This window comes from Peromyscus leucopus, chromosome 7 (assembly GCF_004664715.2).
Source record: "Peromyscus leucopus breed LL Stock chromosome 7, UCI_PerLeu_2.1, whole genome shotgun sequence".
In the NCBI taxonomy this organism is placed as follows: Eukaryota; Metazoa; Chordata; class Mammalia; order Rodentia; family Cricetidae; genus Peromyscus; species Peromyscus leucopus.
In genome coordinates, this window is record NC_051069.1 from 35,441,173 (window position 1) to 35,449,982 (window position 8,810).

The 8,810-nt window shown below is 46.3% G+C and overlaps 1 protein-coding gene across 1 annotated transcript; it reads left to right on the forward strand.

Annotated features, from left to right (window-relative positions):
* Nucleotides 1–640: 640 nt before the first annotated feature.
* Nucleotides 641–8,605, forward strand: Panx3 (pannexin 3). The gene is made up of 4 exons (XM_028859472.2): nt 641–1,095; nt 2,803–2,945; nt 5,343–5,557; nt 7,165–8,605. The coding sequence occupies exons 1-4, from the start codon at nt 915–917 to the stop codon at nt 7,802–7,804; spliced, it is 1,179 nt and encodes a 392-aa protein (XP_028715305.1). The 5' UTR covers nt 641–914; the 3' UTR covers nt 7,805–8,605.
* Nucleotides 8,606–8,810: the final 205 nt, after the last annotated feature.

Sequence of the window (8,810 nt, forward strand, 5' to 3'; positions counted from 1 at the left end):
GGCAGCCAAGCCTTTAACACCTGGGCCCTGTGGACACTTACCAGAATGTAGATGTGTCCTTTGCTTTACAAGCTAGCAAGCATGTTCTCATATACACATCCAAGCCCCATGGTTTCTCACAGGCTGAACCTTGAGAGGAAACTTAGACACAGCGACTTGCCTGAAATCATGCAGTTGAAACATACACACTGTTGGGTCCTCCGGGGCAACTTTTCCTTCCAAAGGTCAAAGGTCGTGCTCTTCCCACTGCTCCACACTGTCAGGCCTCCCCCAGCTTCCTAGAGAAAACTGTAAATAACACTCCTGAAAGAAGACCAGAGTGGGGGAAGGCAAGCTAACATCAAATGCGGGGCAGTTTCTGGGAAGGCGTCTGGACCTAAGGCGACACTCATCACCGGGACAAAGCCTGCTCTATAGGGGTAAACTATCCTCGCTGAATCTTGGGGGCACCATTCCCACCCCAAACCACAAAATGAGAGCCCTCAACACATTTAAGCAGTCTCCACCCAAATTCCACACCAATTACATGGGGGGCTGAGCCCACGGCCCCTCCTTCTCTCGACCACTCTGCTGAAAATACTGTATTAATCAGAGGGCAGAATAAAGCCACAGGGCTTCGTCCTCTGGGAGACAACCCAGGCAAGCGGCCCGGCACCAGCCACACGTAAAGCCTGACCCTCCTCCAGTGAGGACCCACCGAGGCTACACCTCCCTCTAAGTGCCAGAGTGTCTGGCTCAGAGCCTGGACAGTTGTGTGGAGAACCGTTTGCCTGGCCCTAGCACGGGTGTGTGAGGCTGGGGCTGCGGCACTGTCGGCTACAAACTAGCTCCGTGAAGCAGCCTCCTCTTCACCCCTCCTGTCCCTGGATTGCTAAGGGTGGCAGCCTCCTCTGCACCCCGAGCTCGGCAGCAACATGTCGCTCGCCCACACCGCGGCAGAGTATATGCTCTCTGATGCCCTGCTACCCGACCGCAGGGGCTCTCGCCTCAAGGGACTGCGGCTGGAACTGCCCCTGGACAAGATGCTCAAGTTTGTCACGGTGGGCTTCCCCTTGCTGCTGATGTCTCTGGCCTTTGCCCAGGAGTTCTCATCAGGTAAGAGACCTGACTTCCTTCCACCCTACACCCGGGAGAAAGTGAGAGCCAGCTCCTGACTTAAGTAGGTTTCATGGCTTTGGGTTGGACGGGATTCCCAAGAGGCAGGTCATGAGAGAGTCTAATGCACTCGCAAGGCAGAAATCATACAATAAAAATAATAGTGCAGAAGGGGGGGGGCTGGATGGAGTAAGGGTGGGGAGTATGAAGGAGAGAATATGCTATAATATACCTGAAACTAAGAAACTAAATACAATTTAAAATAGCAGGTGTCACTTTAGCAGTCCTACATTTTAAGTCAAATCAATGATAAAACTATCATTTGGGTTTCTATAGCTATGAGAGGTTGGAACTCTGTCATCTTTTCAGAACCTGAAGCCCCTCCCTCTTAGCCCACTTTGAACAAACTCTTCTTTCTCCTGGGCCCTCTTCTCACCCACCCCCACTTGCAGAGTCGATACGGCCTGGTTTGGAGGCGCTCAACAAACCCCTGCTTCTTCTCCATGACCCTAGACGTAAACAGACACTAACAAGCCTGTTTGTGATGTTGTAAGCACTGGTTAACTCGGAAAGCCTGCTGCTCCCTCTACTGCGGTCACCTGGGCCCTTGTTTCCTTTTCTGTCTGTGCCCATTAGCCTACTGCATTTCCCGATGAGGTGTTCCTCCTCTCTCTGTTCCTCACCTGCAAGAATGGAACAGGACTGGTTCGCAGCTCCGCCACTTTCTGATAAGAAACAGGAAAGCTAGGTCCTCTCCTCCAAGCCCGTTTTCCTTTCCATGTAGGAATCCAGGCAATAGTCATCCGCTCTGTACAAAGCAAAAGAGCCATCTTTTAATCTGGGTATGGTGCATACACCTGTAATCCCAGCATTCTGGAGCCTGAGGCAGGAGGATGACAAGTCTGAAGTCAGCCTGAGACACATAGTGAGACTCCGTCTCAAAACTAAGCAATGCCAACAAGATGGCTCAGCAGATAAAGGCACTTCCTGCCAAGTCTGCTAACCTGAGTTCAGGCCCAGGACACACATGATGGAGTTATGAAACCACGGTGGAAGAGCAAAAGCAGTTTCTACACGTTGCCTTCTGGCCCCCAGGAGTATGGCACAGCCCACGCACACACATGATACACACATAGAATAATTCCAAAAGTACATTTTAGACAATGTCATCTCTCTGCTGGGTGGTGGTAGCATAGCCTTTAATGCCAGCATTCAAGGAGGCAGAGGCAGGCAGATCTATCCTAGTTCAAGGCCAGCCTGGTCTACAGAGTGAGTTCCAGGGCAGGCAGAACTAAAAGAGAAACCCTGTCTCGAAAAAAAGAGGGGGGGGGGAATGTCATCTTTTTTAAATGGAATTGTCACTATCAAATGCCAAGTCTTCTGATGGCAAACTGCTGAGTTCAAGGAGTCTCTGGTAGCTTCCTGTGTGGGATCCAGGGGGGATCTTGAGAGTAAAAGCCCGTCGGACCTAAAAGACCAAGTCAGTGCGTGTTTGCATGGCCCAACTGTGTGTGCTATCCATCATGACCTGCTTTCCCATGACCCAGCAGTACAGGGCCCAGAAAGCTGAGACTCAGGAAGAAAACAAGGCCTGCCAGCCACAGAAGTTACCAAGTAGTAAGGATGTCCCTCACCCAGAAAACTCTCGAACGATTTCCATCCCTCTGCTGCAACCAAGGCCGACTCAATGCTCTGCTCCTTTTGCAGGGTCTCCCATCAGCTGCTTCTCTCCCAGCAACTTCAGTGTCAGACAGGCGGCCTATGTGGACAGCTCCTGCTGGGACTCACTGGCTCACCATAAGCAGGACGAGGCCGGCCAGTACAAGGTGAAGTCTCTCTGGCCTCACAAGGTAAAACAGACAAAGGCCCTATCAGGATGGCTTCCTGGCTTGGGAGTCAGGGGTAGACTGAGCCACCATACTCCTCCCACTGAACTCCAGCCTTGCCCACCACGCTCCCTGCCACCTCACTCTGTCCTCGCCCGTTCATTTTGGCAGCTGACTTTCATAGTCCAGGAGTTCTGCAAATGCCTGCTGGTGTCTGGTTGCCAGCTTTCATCTGACTGGGAGTTTTGTGCCTGTGGGTGAGGCTTGTTGACAAGCAGTTTTAGGTGAAGGGGATCCCGCTGGCACACTTCACTGGAAAGAAACTCAAGTATCAGTATCTAGTCCTATCCCAGGATTGTCTGTTATCTCTGAGAAGAGTCATTCGGTCCTTAATTTGAGGAGAGGGCTAGAATACAGCTAGAATCAAGTCTGATTGCTGGTCCTCATGGAACCCGGCCACGGGGTCCTACTATATTTAGTACTCATTCAGCCATGGGTCCCACCATTTAGTATTTCATTCCTCACCCCCCTCAGGAGAGTTCTGCCCACACTAGACTCATGCATAGAGTGGCTTAGTCTCTCCAGAGACAAAACTCCGAGCCTTCCATCAGGAATGGGAAAGGGTGGTTGCTTGGATACTGTACATTACAGAAAAATCCGCAGGTCTGCATCTCACACTGACTTTTCAGTATCCTGGTTCAAACTAACTTATTTATACTCTTGCTTTTCAGTTTCATCCATCTCCTTGGTTCCTGAGTCTTTCTGGTTCTGAGTTGCAAATCGTTTGTTCTTGTCTGGACTCCCTGTTTTCCCCCCACACCATGTCTTGTATCAGGCAGCTGACCCCCAGCTCTCAATATTTTGCTGCTTTTGTCTCCTCCTCTCCTGCTCACTTTGTGCTGAAATTTTTTTCTTTGCTCTTTCTTGTCATCCCAGAAGGCAAAATCAAAGACTTAGTGGAGAAGTCGACAGAGCCTCTGTCACTGGCAGGTCAGCAGGCCAAGACAGTGACAAGTCCACAGATTGGGAGGTCAAAATGCCGGAGCATCAGTGTCACCAGGATTATTTGGCTCCACCCCATTGCTAGGAACACACTCTTTAGAAATGAAGGCCTCATTTTCAGGGGGTGTTATTTCTTGAATAGGAGTAAAATGGTTATAATTTCACTTGACGCCCAGTTTACCTATTCTAGTCTTCTTTTGTAGTTCTGAAAACATACACAGACAGACAGACAGACAGACACACACACACACACACACACCAGATGTACTCTCCATCTTTTCCTCTAAACTTGCCACTAAAAAGACAAAACACCCCGTAAGAAGTTGCAGGTCGAGGGGTCATCAGGAGAATAAGCTCCTAAGCCTTCCATCCTGGCTCCAGATCTCTGCCCTTCTACCTGCCGCGTGTGTGGTGCTGTGCAGATGCATGACTTGTCCATAATGCAGCGCCCCTGCTATAAAATAGACACAGGGATGGCACCCCACCAATTAGCATACTTATGAAAACCAAGTGAAATAATGCATCCTATGTACCTAGCAACAAAGGTAGATTCACAAACCCTTCATAAGTAGAGAGTGTGCCGTGAATAAAAAAGATGGCTCTGCCTCTGTTAGATGCATAAGTATAAAGAAAACTCAAGGGAAGGCCCTATCCACCCTGCCAGGGCCACCATAACAAAGAGCAATCTAAACAATGGAAACATAAGGGGTCAGCAGGTTGGCTCCTCTGAGGGATGCAAGAAATAGATCTAACTCTTCTGTTTGGCTCATAGACACATCACCCTGGATATTCTTCATGTATACATGCCTATCTTCATATGAGGGGTTGGAGCATCTTTAAAAACACCAGTGTAGCTGAGAAGACATGATCTACACATTCCTAAAGGTCCATTTCACTATCAGCATACCTGAAATGAACCCCATATAATTCCAAGAGAGTGTCTGGTGGTGTCATTCAACATTGTTGAGGATCCAGAGACTAGAAAAGACCAACATAGGGCAGGATACATAGAAGAAACAACATTTTCTCTCCCCTAGGATGTCAGCGCCACTGTTGATCAGAATCTCAGGCTAGATATTCAGTCTGCACTGTTGAGGCAGAAGAAGCAGATATCTCTCTACCAGACACTTTCTATCCTCTATCCCTCTTCTCCTTCCATTCTTTCTCTTCTCCTTAGAGCCCCAGACAGATCATAGGTCAGAAAACCCATAGACCATGGATGTAGGTAACACGGATCTATGATGCCCCTTCTCTGCCAGCTTATTATATTATTCCACGTGGGCAGAGAGCTTTGGGTAGTCAACTATATACACTTTCTTCCCTTCTGGAGTGGGAAGAGGAGAGCAGTGAAGCCGCCACTTAGCTCTCATTCAAGGCCCAGCAGCCCGGACTCCCTCCTCAGCCTTGTGCTCCTTGCAGGCTCTCCCCTACTCTCTACTGGCCCTGGCTGTGGCCATGTATCTGCCAGTGCTGCTGTGGCAATATGCAGCTGTGCCCGCCCTCAGCTCTGACCTGCTGTTCATCATCAGCGAACTTGACAAGTCCTACAACCGCTCCATCCGCCTGGTGCAGCACATGTTGAAGATCCGGCAGAAGAGCTCCGACCCCCACGTCTTCTGGGATGAGCTAGAGAAGTGAGTTGTCCACTCTAGGTTTTTCTAAAGGACTCTGTGGAGCATTAAATTGATAACCATGCAGAATCATCTTCATATTTTCTTTATGCCATCCTTCTCAAGAGAGCAAAGTACTCAGTTCATCCCTTCATTCTTAGAGGGGATGAACCTTCTTATTCCTGTAGAGAGAAGAAGACTCTGCCTCTAGTTTACAGATGAACACACTGAGCCACAGGAATTAATAGCTCTAAAATATTTGTTTACTATTGGCTTGTTCAGAAACCTCAGTTAACTCCCTCTATGCTTAGCAAAAATGTTGGAAGTCTCAAATATCTATCCAAGGCCTCATGCACAATGTCAACTACTTTTCAAACTTTTAGTTACAATTTGAGCATTCCTAACCTCCAAGTTGCCCAGTGCTCAAAAATCCAGTGTTTTAAAGATATCATTAGTAAAGTCTTTCAAGTATTCCAAAATAAAGATAAAAACCCCACCAAAATCTGAAACACTCCCAGACCCCAAGGATTTAGGATATGGGATATTTAACCTAGCCTAGACAACAAAAACCTTCTGTTTTGTCTAAGTACTTTCCCCCTTATCCTTGAGCAAATCATTGATGGAATTAGTCATTCATCTCTGAGTACCAGACTTCTTAGATTGTGTGTGTGTGTGTGTGTGTGTGTGTGTGTGTGTGTGTGTGTGTGTGTGTGTATGCTGATGTTCAGGACAGGGGAAAAGAAAATGAAGCTATACTTACCAGTGTGGAGTTAAGAGTCTATTGAAGGAAAGCAGGCAGCAAGTAGGCAAAGTACACACATAAAATATGTCTTCGTAGATGACAAACAGTCTGAACAAGGAAAAAGTAACGGGAAGGGAGCAAGAAAGCTCAGAGAAAAGGTTGGTGCAGTTTTTAAATGGGTCTAGCATAGCCAGTGGGCACTGCCGAAAGGTGAGTTTACCTAAGACTTGTGATCGATCAATGTTGATGTGTTAATTTGTATAAAATGAATGAACTGACCTCAAAATCAAACTCAGAACACAGAATTCCATTATATATATTCCCAATCATAAGCTTATTGCTTTGTAAATCCTACTTCGGCTTTGAGCTTCAGTTAACCTTGCTTGGCAGAAACTCACTTGCACTGTGACCATTCATGGTTTTTTTATCGTCCCTGGATTTTAGACACTATATTTAATGTTTGGAGAACTGAGGAGTACTCACACACCTCCTCTGGGTGAAGAACTGTGGTTATGATTAGGCAGGGAATACAGATTTTCACGGATACTAAAAATGTCATGTTTGGGGCTGGAGAGATGGATCAGCAGCTACAAGTTCTGGCTGCTCTTGTAGAAGATTAGAGTTAGACTCTAGCACTCACATAGCTGCTCACAACATCTGTAACTCCAGTCCCAGGGCTCCTATGCCTTCTTCTGGCTTCTGCAGGTGATGTGTGCATGTAGTGCTCCAACAGACGTTGCAGGCTAACCACCCATGCATGTAAAATAAAAATAGAGTTTAAAAATTAATGCCATGTTATATACACAGACCAACTAGCCTCCCCCATGACTTTTGGGGTGTGGTTCTAAATGATGCTTCCTAACAGTGCCTTTTTTCTTCCCTTACCCAGGGCCCGAAAAGAACGGTACTTTGAATTCCCCTTGCTAGAGCGGTATCTGGCGTGCAAGCAGCGCTCCCATTCGCTAGTGGCTACCTACCTCCTGAGGAACTCCCTCTTACTCCTCTTCACCTCAGCCACTTACTTATACCTTGGCCACTTCCATTTAGATGTCTTATTCCAAGAAGAATTCAGCTGCTCCATCAAGACAGGGCTGCTACATGATGAGACCCATGTGCCAGATCTGATCACATGCAGGCTGACTTCCCTGTCTGTTTTCCAGATTGTAAGTCTGTCCAGTGCAACAGTATACACCGTACTGGTTCCAGTGATAATCTACAACCTTACACGGCTATGTCGGTGGGACAAACGACTCCTCTCCATCTATGAGATGCTCCCAGCTTTTGATCTCCTCAGTAGAAAGATGCTGGGATGCCCCATTAATGACCTCAATGTGATCCTTCTTTTCCTCCGAGCTAACATCTCTGAGCTCATCTCTTTTAGCTGGCTGAGTGTCTTATGTGTGTTGAAGGACACAACCACCCAAAAACACAACATTGACACAGTAGTCGATTTTATGACTCTATTGGCCGGGCTAGAACCCTCAAAACCTAAACATCTCACCCAACAGGTATGTGATGAACACCCATAGTTAAGAGAGGAACCATGGAGAGATGAGTTTTGTCTAAAGTAACTCTCCTTCTTCACAAGCTGTACAGAGTAAAAGACCAAAAAAATAATAAAGATGGTGGTGGTGATGATGATGATGATGATGATGATGATATTCACTTAAAATCGGTTAAGATTGGATTAGGCTGAATATCCTGTATTTATAAGAAGATAGAATCAGTGCATGAAAATTCAATGTGAAGTCTAGAAAAGAGTCAAAGATCTGAAAAATTAGGTCTAGAGCATTCTGAGGACAGTGACACTGAATAAATTGAAGTCTAGACACTGAACACAGAAAGATTCTAAAGGCCATTTATGGAGGAAAGTTCTCACAATGTCTACTCACTCTAGGAGTCTTGATTGCTTCACCCCAATGAGCAAGTAGAACAATTTAGTAAGAGATTAATAAGGCTATGAAACCCTAGAAACACTTTGATTTTGCTTGTCATCTTGCTCTGTAGACATCTTCAGCCTTGCCAAGCCCTCCATGGCCAGCAAAGTGAGACAACTTAACTTGTAATCTGCTCTTGGGATGTAAGGACAGAAGAAAAGGCCATGAACGGAATCTTTAAGGATCAAATACACTTTTTTATTATATAAGCTAAAGCTTCTTTTCCACAAAAGCTCAGATTATGGACTACAAACATTTTCATAAATCTTAATAGTTCAAGGAATACTACACCTTCACTTACACCCAACAACTGAAGGCCAGTAGATTAAGGGGCTTGCCGCCAAGCCTGATGACCTAAATTCAATCCTGGGACCCAAATGGTAGAAGAAGAGAACCGACTCCTACAAGTTATTTTCTGATCTCCACATGCAATTAAATAAATAAATAAATAAATAAATAAATAAATAAATAAATGTTAAACATGAAAGTCACATTGGTTCACTTCTGTATATTCTCCAATTCACGAGTCCATCCTTGCATCTAACTACCAAAGCTTTGCTCTGATTCCATAGGCTGTGCTTAACCCACAGTACCATGG

Bases quoted from the DNA above. Each gene is read 5' to 3' on its own strand.
- Panx3 (XM_028859472.2), top strand. From the start codon at position 915: ATGTCGCTCGCCCACACCGCGGCAGAGTATATGCTCTCTGATGCCCTG. The intron at 1,096-2,802 runs GTAAGAGACCTG...CTCCTTTTGCAG, and splicing joins TGCCCAGGAGTTCTCATCAG to GGTCTCCCATCAGCTGCTTC. The intron at 5,558-7,164 runs GTGAGTTGTCCA...TCCCTTACCCAG, and splicing joins TTCTGGGATGAGCTAGAGAA to GGCCCGAAAAGAACGGTACT.